This window comes from Monodelphis domestica, chromosome 1, assembly GCF_027887165.1.
Source record: "Monodelphis domestica isolate mMonDom1 chromosome 1, mMonDom1.pri, whole genome shotgun sequence".
In the NCBI taxonomy this organism is placed as follows: Eukaryota; Metazoa; Chordata; class Mammalia; order Didelphimorphia; family Didelphidae; genus Monodelphis; species Monodelphis domestica.
In genome coordinates, this window is record NC_077227.1 from 703,790,393 (window position 1) to 703,804,059 (window position 13,667).

Genomic DNA, 13,667 nt, shown 5'->3' on the forward strand with positions numbered 1-13,667 from the left:
GGAGGCAATGAAATACAGGAAACTACATTGTCTCTGTAGTCAGAGTCCCTGGGTTCAAATCCTACGTGATGCTTATGCCCCTGGTAATCTTGAGCAAGTCATTTTACTTTTTTTGGACCTCGATGTCCTCATTTGTAAAATGGAGGCAGGGAAGGTGGATAGACTAGATGGTCCCTGAAGATCCTTCTGACTTTAGATAGATGATCCTCATCATCATGTCCCCAAAAATATACTAAGATTTTTGGGACACTGTTCTCAGAGAGTTGTTGCTGTAGGCAAGAATCCTGAGCCAATGTGATGATGAACCTTTCCAACAATCACCAGGCTGCTTTTGTATAAAAGATCTCCAGTCTATTTCGGAGCTCTCTAGTTTGGCAGGACCTACCTGAGCTTATATTCTACTACTTCAATTTTAATAAAAGTGTAGTTTTTTTTTTTAAAGTGGGATGGGACCTTAGAGGGGATACAGTCTATCCCTTGATCTCAGATGAAGAAACAAAGGCTCCAAGAGGGACGTGACTCATCCAAGGTTATATAGATAATGTCTTCAAATTTCTGAAAATTCACAAAGTCCTGTACAGTACATGACTTTTATGAGACTGACCATGTCTTATCTGAACTTCCTGTCTCTCCCAGGGCCCAGCATGCAGTTCCCTACAGATTAGGTACTAAACAAATGTTCATTGTCCTGGTGTAAATAAATGTGGCCTTTTCCCTCCATTTATTTATTTATTTATTGCTACTTTTTTAGATGCTACTGTTATTGCTGTTTCATTTCTGGCCTTCTAGTCCTATGATATTGAGATTGTGTTTCTTTTTTCCCCCTCCTCTTCCTTTCCTGCCTTCCTCCAGCTTTTTCTTCCCACCCCCCCTCCTTCCTCTGATTCCTCGCAGCCTCCTGCTTTTTGATTCTTTCATCCAGGGACTTCATTCCCTTATTCCTAGCCTCCTTTTTAAAAAATCTACCCCATTTCTGGAGAATAAACACTGTGAGCCTTCAAAATACCCTGGGAATTGAAGAGAGCTAACCAGGAAGGTTCTGTCAGTAGCGAACTCTGCCTGGGGAGAAATTTCAAGTCATCTTGCCCTTTCTTCCCCCACCCCTCCATTCTGCTACTCAAAGGGCAGACAGGGACAAAGTGAAGCAACAAGGTGGCATAGTACATAGAGAGCAGGACCTAGAGTCTGGAATATCTGAGTTCAAATCTGGCCTCAGACACTTATTAGCTATGTGACCCTGTGTAAGTCACTTCACCCTGTTTGCCTCAGTTTCCTCATCTATAAAATGAGCTGGAGAAAGAAAAGGCAAATCACTCTAGTATCTTTGCTAAGAAAACCCCAAACATGGTCATAAAGAGTCAGACATGGCTGAAAAGGACCAAATCACAATAAACAATACTTTCTAGGTGCATGTCTGGACCAAGTCATATAATCAGTGTGTCTTTTTTTTTCCTTCAAATATTCATGGGTTTTTTTTCTTTTTAACCTTCTGTCTTAGAATAGATATTGGTTCCAAGGTAGAAAAGTGGCAAGATCTAGGGAACTGAGATTAAGTGATTTGTCTACAATCACACAGCTAGGAAGTAAGTGTACAAGATCACATTTAAACCCAAGACCTCTTATCTCTAGGCCTGGCTCTCTAACCACTGAACAACCTGCCCACCCAAATATTCATGTTTTTGAAGTTCTCTGGTCTGTGTTCTCTGACAGTGAAAGAAACATATTTAAATCCTCTGGATGGATAAACCTGTGGTCAAGTTGGTCAACCTGTCCATGTACAAACCAACCTCAGCTGGGTAAACTTGATTGTCCACTGTGTGTTCTGAGCCCCAATCATTCACTTCTCCCCAGTGGAAGTGGAATTGCTTGAGTCTGTACTGATTGCCCAAAGGTCCACCACTAATTCCTAAAAAAGAAAAACAGAAATGCTTTTAGAGCAAGTTTCCACCCTGTTGTCATATTTTCCCAAATACTAGGTTTGACTAATCAGGTTGTAGATGGTTAGGACTATAGCTTCCACTTTACAGAGATTCATTTATCACTCAGAAGAAATGACTCTATATCTCTCTGAATTTTAATGTACCTCAGACACTTAGCTGTGTGACGCTGGGCAAGTCATTTAACCCTGTTTGCCTCAGTTTCCTCATTTGTAAAAGGAGCTAGAGAAGGAAATGGCAAACCACTCCAGTACCCTTGCCAAGAAAACCTCAAATGGGGTCATGAATAGTCAGACATGAATGAAACAACTTAACAATAATGAAACTTGGAGGAGTAGAAAGTGGGAATTCCAAATTCTGCCCTGCTTCTTAGTACCTACATTGTCTCAGGCAAGTTGCTTTCTTTTTTGCTGGACACAGAAGTGATAGTTCTACTATCCTTGACTTTAAGCAAACCACTCATAGAGTTTTGGGTTCAAGCCTGAGCTCCACATATAAGCAAAAACATTAATAAGCTGGAGACATAGAGGAGGGCAACCAGAATAGTCAAGTGTTGCAAGACCATGTCTTATGATAGTTGGTTGAAGAAACTAGAGATTTTTAGTCTAAAAGAAGATGTTGGGGGTGTGCGGGTCAGAGGGTAGAGAAGGGAATTGAAGTGATGGCACTCTCAAGTACTTGAATGTGGTCATGTAGAAGAAAGATTATTTGATTTGCCCTTCTTGGCCCCTGTGGGCTGAATGAAGAATGATGGTTATAGAGTTATTGTAGTTATATAATATAATATAGTATTATAGTAGGTACTAAGTAGCGTGGCAGAATTTGAAATGTATTAGAAAAGTAATATAATATATAAAAGAATTATAAAGGTAAATTCAGTCTTGATGTCAGGAAAATCTTCCTAACAATTAGAGGAACTGAAAAGTGGCTCTGAAATTCTATAATTTGTTTCTTCATCTATTAAAAAAAAAATTAATTGATTGGAGAAGGTCCTTCCAGCTCTCCATCTTATCAATCTAAACTCCTAGGTCAGGTCTTCGAGGCTCTCCATCATCTCGTCCATCTTGCCTATTAAGTCTCTTATCCTGCTGTCCTTCAAGGATGTTTTGGGTTCCTGAGACCTCCTATGTAAATTCACCTATGTAAATCTGGTGCAAAAGTTCCAGAGCTGTTGGTCCACAGAAATCTTCAGAGAATCATCAAGGAACACCAGTTCTGAACACTCTGCATATATGTCAAGGAAAGCAAACAAACCTTGCCTAGATAGAATAAAATGATCTGATGAATTTGATTATGAAAACAAAACCATGAGCCAGTTCCTAACCATCTTTGCACACAGATAAATGAAGAACATCCTCTTACGACACCCCTTCCAGGAGAGGTAGCATAGTACAGCTGGCATTGGCCTGGTAGGCTGGAGGTCTGGGTCGGGCAAGGCATGTCTCTCTATGGCTTCAGTTATGCCATCCACAAAACGAGAGGTGGGGGTCAATCATCTTATGACAACTGCTTTCTATGGGCCCTTTTGGCTCTAACTTTCTGAAAATATATTTATTCTGAGTAGTAAATGCTAATTTCAGGTCATTTCTATCATAAGTTTCCCTAAGGCAATTTTCCCAATTCTCTCTCTCTCTCTCTCTCTCTCTCTCTCTCTCTCTCTCTCTCTCTCTCTCTCTTCCCCTCTTTCTCTCTCTCTCTCCCTCCCCCCCTCTCTCCCTCCTCCCCTCTCTGTCCGTCTGTCTGTCTTTCTCTCTCTCTCTCTCTGTCTTTCTCTGTCTTTCTCTGTCTCTGTCTCTCTCTCTGTCTCTGTCTGTGTCTCTCTCTCTGTCTCTCTCTCTCTCTCTCCCATCATTCTGTAAATGACATTACATTTCTCTGCAAACATGTCAGACCCTCCCAGACAGAATGTTAACCCTTGCCATGTTTATGTTTTCGTTTCCCCCAGAAGCTAAAAGTGCTGTGTATGTAGTTGTTGGGCCTGACTCTTTGGGATGCCATTTGGAGTTTCCTTGGCACAGTTTCTTGAGTGGCTTGCCATCTCCTTCTCTGGATCATTTTACAGCTGAGGAAACTGAGCAAAGTGAAGTGATCTGTCTAGTCACACAGCTGGTAAGTGTTCGGGAAAGGATTTGAATTCAAATCTTCATGACTCTGGGCCTGGCATTCCCATGTATATAGTAGCCACTTAATAAATGTTTATTGGAAGGGAATACTGATTCACATTTACATTGTGGTTTATAAAACTTTTTTTCACACACACACAAATTCTGCCCCATGGGGAAGCAAATACAAGTATCCTTATCAACCCCAATCTTCAAGATGAAGAACCTAGTTGAAGGAACCAAGCATTTGCTAAAAATCATCCAGCTCTTGAACTATTATGATGTAAAAGAAAAGGAAGCTGAATTCTGAGTGACTCTACTGGCCAGGCTCATCCCCAGAGAACAGGGAATACATGCACATCTCTTCCTTTGGCAGAGGTCATAGTCCCTCCAGTAACAGAACCTGTTTTCTTTGCTCTAAGGATGTTCTTTCACTGGGAATGGAGAAAGACTATCACTTGGAGGTCAGGTCGTCCGACATCAAATTGAGGAGTGTTTTACCCAGGGTGGGAAGCAAGGAAGTTCACCAAAAGCTTGTTTGAGTTTCCATGACCTTTGTGATCAAACCAGCTTCCTAGGTGTTATGCAAAACTTTTATTTTCCTGGGAAGAAAATAAGTAAAAAACTTCCCTGCCCTCAAGCATTTTCTGGAACCAGGTATCTTGGACAGATGGCTACAAACTTGATCTGGGGAGCAGCAGCCTCCAGTGGTGGAGAGTTAGAGGGGATGATGGGCAACACAGCCTTCCCTTTCTTTTGCCCTTACCCTAAAGGACCCATGGCCCTTCTTGACCCTTCCCTTTCCAGAAAGAAGGAAAAATGACAAGTAAGAAATGCTGATATTTCCCCTAAAAATAACTTTGGACTTTCGATCACGGTCATTTCCCTATTTACTGCCTCTCTTTCCTCCATGAAAGAATAACCCCACTATTCACAGGGACACTGCTAAGCAGAACCAACAGAGCATGTTACTGGAGGGATTATACCCGCTGCCAAAAGGAGGCAGGTGCATTTTGCCATCTGTTCTCTGAGGACAAGTTTGGTTATCACAGTCACTCCGAGTTTGGCTTCCTTTTCTTTTACATTATTGTAATTGTGATGAAGGAAAGACGAAAGGAGGGAGGGAAGGAAGGAAAAGAGGGAAGGAGGACAAAAGGAAGGGAAGAAAGGAGGAATGAAAAGGAGAAGGGAAAAAAAGAGAAGCTTATAAATATGAATTAAGTGCCTTCTATGAGTCAGGAATTTCACTAGATGAGTTACAAATTGTAGGAATTGAAAATAATATTTCTACCCAGATCTATATTTTATAACGTTTATTGGAAGGGTAGACAATCATTCCTCTAAGTAACCTGACCACGTGGTTCCTAGCCAGCCAGTCTCTTTCCTCCTTCCTTCCACCTGCCTGCTCTGAATTCTGGCTTCTTCCTTCTTCGTTCTCTTCTCAGTTCTCCCCCAATTCCCTCTCGATTCTCTCCTAAGAAGCCCCAAACCTTGACCTTTACTGACGCACAGCAAGTTGACCAAAGCAAAACCTGGCAGGACTGTGGTATGTCAGGAATGTTTGATGGACAGTTAAAGCTCCGCAGGAGAAGGGAGGGGATAGACTTCCTTGACACAAAATATTATCTTATTTATTCCCCTGGTTCTGGTCCCTTCTCTTTACATGAACTCATCATGGTTCATAGAAATAAAGGGTTATAGAATTGGAAAGAAGCAAAATGATTTGCCAATGGTGACACAGGGAGTCAGTGAGAGTCAGGATTTGAACCCAGGTCCTTTCATTCAAAATCTGGTACTCTTTCCACTGCACCATTCTGGTTTCAAGTCATGTTTGTTAAATGAATATATTTTTTAAACTCTTACTTTCCACTGAGATCAATACTGGGCATTGGTTCTAAGGAAGAAAGGGGGTAAGGGCTAGGCAGTGGGGGTCACCCATCAAGGAGGTATCTGAGACTTGTTCAATGAATATTGAGAAAACACGTGCTATTCAAGGTAAGATCTAAGCTAGAATGGGTTTGAAACAGTTAATATTTTTTCTTACTTATTCTAATCATGACTGAGAGTAAGATATTTCTATTCTTATTCTTTTAGAATTTTCAAGATGTTGTTAAGATATAAGATATAAGTATTAAAAGAAGATATTCTTTTTCTTTTAGAATTATTAAGGTAAGTAGATTTTCTGGCTAACATAAGTTGCTCTCAGTCTTGAAATAAAGGTTGTCAGAGTTTCAGATGCTGTCATCCATCAAAGCTGCATATTCTATGAAGAAGCAGCAAAAGGAAAAGTCTAGCTTGTACTATATGCTTCTCTGTTTTATTTTATTTTATTTTGTTTTTTAAACCATTATCTTCTGTCTTAGAGTTAATACTGTGTATTGGTTCTATGGCAGAAGAGTGGTAAGGGCTAGGCAATGGGGGTCAAGTGACTTGCCCAGGGTCACACAGCTGGGAAGTGTCTGAGGCCAGATTTGAACCTAGGACCTCCCAACTCTAGACCTGGCTCTAAATTCAGTGAGCTGCTCAACTACTTTTAGACCTGGCTCTAAATTCAGTGAGCTGCTCAACTACTTGCGCCCTGTATACTTCTCTTGAAAACTTAGTGACCCCAGGGGTAGCTAGGTGGCATGGTGGACAGAGTGTCATGCCTTGAGTTGGGAGGACCTGGGCTCAAATCTAGTCTCAGACACTTCCCAGCTGAGTGACCCTGGAAAAGTCAATAAACCCCCTTTGCCTAGTCCTTGCCCTTCTGTCCTAGACTTGTTACTAGAAATGCAAGTAAGGGTTTAAAAGAAAAAAAACTTAGTGACCCCAAATATGATGAATGAAGTTTCTTCATATTCTTTACCATCAGCCGCTTGAACAGTCTCCTGGGACAAAATTTCTTAGCTGATGGCCTTGGGCAGCAGGTAATTCAGGGGTTCAGTCTTCAGTCAACAAACTATTGTGGGAAGAATCCCCAGATCTGGAGTCAGACATCCTGAGCTGAATTCCTAGCCATGCCATGGAATACTTGCACGGTCTTAAGCTAGGACCTTGGTCCGAGAGTCCATCTCCTCATCTGTAAAAAGGAATAATAATATCTGCCCTCCCCACCCCACAGGATGGTTTTGAAGAAAGAACTTCTTCCCTTAAAATGCTGCATAAGCATATGTTGTTAGTGTTAGACAACCAGCAACACTTAGATAGGAATCTGAGGCACGGCTTCTGCTCTTAAGCAGCTTGCAAGGTTCAAGGGCTTCCAGATGTTTATTAATATTAACATCTGTCTCACCATCCACTCTGGGGCAAGAACTCAGGCTTGAAAGAAGCTTGTTTTGTTTTGCTAAATTAAACCATCTGCAAATTTGGAATAATTGAGGGACACTGCAGAGATCTGTTGATGATGGCAAGGGCATTGAGCAAATAGAGTTCTTTTTTTTTTTTTTCCAAACCCTTACCTTCCATCTTGGAATCAATACTAGGTATTGGTTCCAAGGCAGAAGAGTGGTAAGGGCTAGGCAATGGGGGTCAAGTGACTTGCCCAGGGTCACACAGCTGGGAAGTGTCTGAGGTCACATTTGAACCCAAGACCTCCCATTTCTAGGCCTGGCTCTCAATCTACTGAGCTACCCAGCTGCCCCACAAATAGAGTTCTTAATAGGATCTGCAGTTGGAAACAACCTTTGAGATCGCCTGTCTCATGAATCCTTATTTTTGTGTCCTGTATATCTTTGGCAGACTGGGAAAGCCTATGAACCCCTTTTCAGAATAAAGTTTTATTGTTGTTTTGAAACCTTTACTTTCTGGATTAGAATATTGGTTCTAAGGCAGAAGATCTGTAAGTTAGGCAATTGGGGTTAAGTGACTTGCCCAGGGTCACATAGCTAGAAAGTGTCTGAATTCAGATTTGAACCCAGGACCTCCTCTCTCTAGATCTAGCCCTCTATCCACTGAGTCACCTAGGTGTCTCCAGAATAATGTTTTATATCTATAAAATTAAATATGTAAGGTTACAAAGGAAACCAATTATATACAAATAAAAGCAATTTTTCCCCACTCAAGATCATAGACTCCTTAAAATCTATCCACAAGAATCTACATCTGTGGGCCCAGGTTAACCTCCCCCCCAATTAAATTCCATTATATTACAAATGAGAAGAATGAATTGTTCAAAGCTTTTGTAATGAAGGGAGGAAAAAAGCATTTATTAAGCACCTAATATGTGTCAGGCCCTCTACAAGCACTTCAGCTCATTCAGATTTTACAGGGAACATATGTTGCTTTTATTGTTAACATTTCACAGTTGAGGAAACTGAGTCAGACAGGGGTTAAGTAACTTGTCCAGGGTCACACAGCTAGCAAGTGTCTGAGGTCAGATTTGAATTCAGGGCTTCCTGCCTCCAGGTCCTTTATTGAATATCTGCCATTTAGCATCCATTATACCACATGGCTACCTCTGTTGGAGCAACAATGGGAACTGAGTTAAACCAGAGTGTTCTGACTCTAATTCCAGTCTTCTTTCTACTATATGCAGAATGTATTGGTACAGAGCCCTGGACCCCAAGTTTTGAGACCCGAGATCTGCCCCTAACTAGCTAGAACCATAAGGAAGCCCCTCCTCTTTGGGTCTCCATTATTATCCTCCTTAAAGGAAGGGATGGAGCCCTTGGCCTCTAAGCCCTTCCAGCTCTGACCTTCTAGAATTCAACTGATAACTGTGTTCCTGACATTTTTTGACTCTTTTGTAATTCTGTGAAGTCTGAGAGTAACCAAAGAAGGTCTGAATCTTGCCCAATGATTCTTCAGAATAACTATGTTCTAAGCTCCCCCTCATTTCTTTGATAAAATAGACCAAAAATGCTCAGAGAGGATTGAAAACTTAACATTGCAGTCTCTTTTATCGGATTAGGTGAAGGCCTTTTCCGGCTTACCCCAGGCCACTGTTGTAACTCTCCTATGTAACTCTTAATTATCTGGATCAATAAGCAACTAACATTGACGCAACACCTGCCATATGCCAGGAACCTTGCCAAGGAATGAGGATGCAAAGGAAGGTAAAAAACAGTCCCTACTCTCCGGATGTGGGGGAGACAACATGATAAAACAGTAACACATGGTGAACTGGGGGCAATCTCTGAAGGAAGGCACACAACTAAAGGGTCTGGTAAAGGCTTCTTGTAAAAGGGGGGACTTTTGCTATCACTAGAAGGAAGCCAGGGAAGCCAGGAAGGGCAAATGAGAAAAGAGACAGATAGACTGCCAGACAGACAGAATGATAAAAGAGACAGAGAAAGAGCCAATGAAAGGAGAGACAGAGACAGAGAGAGAAAGGAGAGAGAGAGCCAGTGAGAAAAGGGAGAGACAGAAAGAGAGAGAGAAGAGAGAAAGACAGAGAATGAATAAGACGAGAGACAGAAATAGAGAGAGGCAAGAGAGAAAGAGAGAGGGACAGAGAGACAGAGACAGACAGACAGAGAGACAGAAAAAGAGAAAGAGAGAGATACACATACACAGAGAGAATTCTAGGAAACAGGAGGAAGAAAAGTATTCCAAGCAAAGTTGATATTTGATCCTGTAGGTCATATTGGGAAAGGATAAAGCATGGCTAGACCTGGGTTTTAGAAAGATCAGAGTAGAGGATATTTTGGAGGGAAAAGACTTGAAACAGGGAAACCCATAAGTGGACTACATTGCAATAATATAGGGTACTGGTAGTGTCAGAGAGGAAAAGGGGGCTTCACAAGAATGATACTCAGGAAAGCAGCTAGGTGGCTCAGTGTATAGAGAGCCAGGATTGAAGACCCAAGGGGAGGTCCTGGGTTCCAATCTGGTCTCAGACACTTCCTAGCTATATGACCCTGGACAATTCACTTACCCTCCCCCTGCCCTCCATTGCCTAGCCCTTACTATTTTTCTGCCTTGGAACTAATACTTGGTACTGATTTCAAGGCAAAAGGTAGGGGTCCAAACAAAGGGGAGGGGAGTGATGAAAAGGCAAAATTAACAGGCCTTGAACACAGATTGTACATGAGGATTGAGAAAAAGTGAGGAATCCAGGCTGACTCTTAGGTTGCCAGCCTACGTGACTAGGAGTATAGCAGTACCCTCAATGGTAACAGACAAGTTAAGATGAGAGGAAGATTTGGAAGGAAAATGATTTCAGTTTGTGGTATGTTGAGTTTAAAATTCTATAACATATACAATTAGAAGTTTCTTTTTTTTTAAACCCTCACCTTCTGTCTTGGAACCATATTGGTTCCAAGGCAGAAGATCAGTAAAGGTTGGGCAATGGGGTTCAAGTGACTTGCCCAGGATCACACAGCTGAGAAGTATCTGAGGGCAGATTTGAACCTAGGACTTCCTGTGTCTAGGCCTGGCTCTTAATCCACTGAGCTACCCAGATGCCCCCACAATTAGAAATTTCTAATAAATAGTCTGAGATGCAAAACTAGAAATTGGTAAAGAGATCAGGACCAGATAAGTACATCTGAGAGTCATCTTCATGGAGATGATCATTGAACTCATGGGAGCTAATGAGATCACCAAATAAAATAGAAAATAAGAGTCTCAGAGGACCTCCACTATCAGCAAACATGATGTTAATGAGGATACAGTGAAGGATACAGAGAAGTAGTCAGACAAACAGGAGGAGAACCAGGAGAGTGTGTTGTCATAAAAACCTAGAGAGAAGACAATATCAATCAAATGTTACTTAACTTTGGAGAGGTCAAAAGCAGGAAGATTGAGAAAAGGTCATTAGATCTGGCAATTAAGGGATCTTAGGAATTTTTTTATGACTTTAAGTTATTAATTAATTAATTAAGAATATTTTTCCATAGTTACATGATTCATGTTCTTTCCCTCCTCTCCTCTCACCTCCCTCCCACAGCCAATGAGCAATTCTACTGGGTTCTACGTGTGTCATTGATCAAGACCTATTTCCATACCATTGATATTTACACTAGGGTGATCGTTTAGAGTCTACATCCCCAATCATATCCCCATCAACCTGTGTGATCTTTGTGGTGACAAAAAATTGGACAAGGAGGGGATGCCCTTCAACCTGTGTGATCAAGCAGTTGCTTTTCTTCTGTGTTTCTGCTTCCATAGTTCTTTCTCTGGATATGGATAATGTTCTTTCTCATAAGTCCCTCAGAATTGTCGTGGATCATTGCATTGCTGCTAGGAGAGAAGTCCATTACATTCGATTGTGCCTCAGTGTATCTGTCTGTGTGTAAAATGTTCTTCTGGTTCTGCTCCTCTCACTCTGCATCAGTTTCTGGAGGTCATTCCAGTTCCCATGGAATTCCTCCAGTTTATTATTCCTTTGAGCTCAATAGTGCTCCCCAGCAGATAACTATGTTCTATGCTCCCCCTCATTTCTTTGATAAAATAGACCAAAAATGCTCAGAGAGGATTGAAAACTTAGCTGTCTCTTTTATCAGATTAGGCGAAGGCCTTTTCCGGCTTCCCCCGGGCCAACAGATACCACAATGTGTTCAACCATTCTCCAATTGAAGGGCATCCCCTCCTTGTCCAATTTTTTGTCACCACAAAGAGCATGGCTATGAATATTTTTGTACAAGTCTTTTTCCTTATTATCTCTTTGGGGTATAAACTCAGCAGTGGTATGGCTAGATCAAAGAGCAGGCAGTTAGCGCTCTTTGGGCATAGTTCCAAATTGCCCTCCAGAATGGTTGGACCAATTCACAACTCCATCAGAAGTGTGTTCGTGTCCCAATTTTGCCACATCCCCTCCAACATTTATTACTTTTCTTTGCTGCCATATTAGCCAATCTATTAGGTGTCTGGAAATTTTTGAGAGCAGTTTTAGTTGAGTAATGATGTCCGAATCTAGACTTTAAAGAGTTAAAAAGAGAGTGAGAGGAAAGGAAGTGAGGGCATTTATTTCAGATAACCTTCTTAAGAAGCTTAACCACAAAGGGGAAGAGAAATAGATATAGGACATAGATATAGTTATAGGGGATAGATTGGATCATCAAGTGAGGGGCTTTTGAGAACTAGGGAGCCATGGACATATTTGAAGGCAATGGGAAGTAACCAGTAGACAAGGAATGATTGCATATTAGTAAAAGAATAGGGGTGATAGAGGAGGAAATTCGCTGGAGAAGACAACATGAAATGGGATCCCTTGTATACATAGAGAAGTCTGCCTTAGCAAGGAGAAGGGTCACTCATTATGGGAGTCAGGGATGAAGAAAGAGAGTAGCAGAAGGGACCTGAATAATTCAAGATGAAGAGAGGAGAAGAGAGGAACTCTCTATGAATGGATGCCATTTTTTCTTTTTTTTTTCCTTTTTTTTCCGTAAAATGTGAGGAAAGGTTCTCAGCTGAGAGGGGAGGGGGAGGAGAAGGCAGGGGGAAGTTTGAAGAGTGATGAAAAAGCTTGGAAAAAGGCAGTGTGATGAGTGGGATAATAAATTAGATAGGGATGGGTAAAAGAATTACCTTGCTGCATTAAGGGGTCTGCTGTGCTGATGTAATATATTTATAGTAGACTCAGTCAGTACAGTTTTGTTATTTTTTTTCTATCAATAAACAGTATACCAGTAGGAATAAAGGCAACAGTGGAGGGTGGGAAAGATCCAAAGCTGGGGTTTAGAAGGGCAAGATTTTCTACAATCAAGACAAAGGGGCAAAGGAAGCATAGAGGTGAATTAGTCTATTAAGATGAGAAATGGAAAAGAATGTAGCTCAGTGCAGGGATGATGGCCTGGGAAAGAAATGGAGGTGACAGACTGAAGCACTCGTTGAATTTCTTGTACAAAGAGTGAAGATTTAAATCTTGTGTAATGTTTAATCAGCTTTGAGGTAAAGCATTTTCCCTAATCAGGCCTCAACAGAAAACCTGTTGCCATACTATGACTATGCTGTCTTTATTGAGTTGTTTCAGTCGTGTAGGACTCTTCATAACCCCATTTGAGGTTTTTTGGGAAAAGATACTAGAGTGATTTGTCATTTCCTTCTTCAGCTCATTTGACAGATGAGCAAACTGAAGCAACCAGGGTTAAGTGACTTGGCCAGAGCCATACAATTTAGAAAATATCTGAGGTCAGATTCAAACTCAGGAAGATGTCTTCCTGACTCTGATTCCAGCACTATCCACTATAGCACCTTGCTGTCAATTCTATGGTTTACAGTCAATCAATCAATAAGTATGTATTAGGCTTCTAATATGAATGAGACACTATATTAGATACTGGAAATAAAAAGACAAAAATGAAACAATTTCTGCTCTCCAAAGGTTTACATTCTGTTGGAAGAGACAACATACATAGCATATACAATGAATTTACTTATAAACACAAACATAAATGATACAAAATGTATAAACAATTTTGGGGCATCTGGGTAGCTCAGTGGATTTTCTTTTGGAAAATTTTATTTAATTAGTCAATTTAGAACATTATTCCTTGGTTACAAGAATCACATTATTTCCCTCCCTCCCCTCCACCCACCCTTCCCACAGCCCACACACAATTTCATTGGGTATTACTTGTGTCCTTGATCAGAATCTATTTCCATATTGTTGGTGTTTGCACTAGGATGTTCATTTAGAGTCTATATTCCCAACCATATCCCCTCGACCCATGTAATCAAGCAATTGTTTTTCTTCTGTGTTTCT

General features: G+C 41.1%; 1 protein-coding gene across 3 annotated transcripts in view; it reads right to left on the reverse strand.

Moving 5' to 3' along the window:
* Nucleotides 1-13,667, reverse strand: part of CA5A (carbonic anhydrase 5A) — a 60,409-nt gene that overhangs the window by 10,390 nt on the left and 36,352 nt on the right. For all 3 annotated transcript variants that reach the window (XM_007477276.3, XM_007477277.3, XM_007477275.3), the window contains exon 3: nt 1,788-1,906. In XM_007477276.3, coding sequence (XP_007477338.1) covers nt 1,788-1,906 — 119 coding nt within the window. The remainder of the gene's footprint in view (nt 1-1,787; nt 1,907-13,667) is intronic.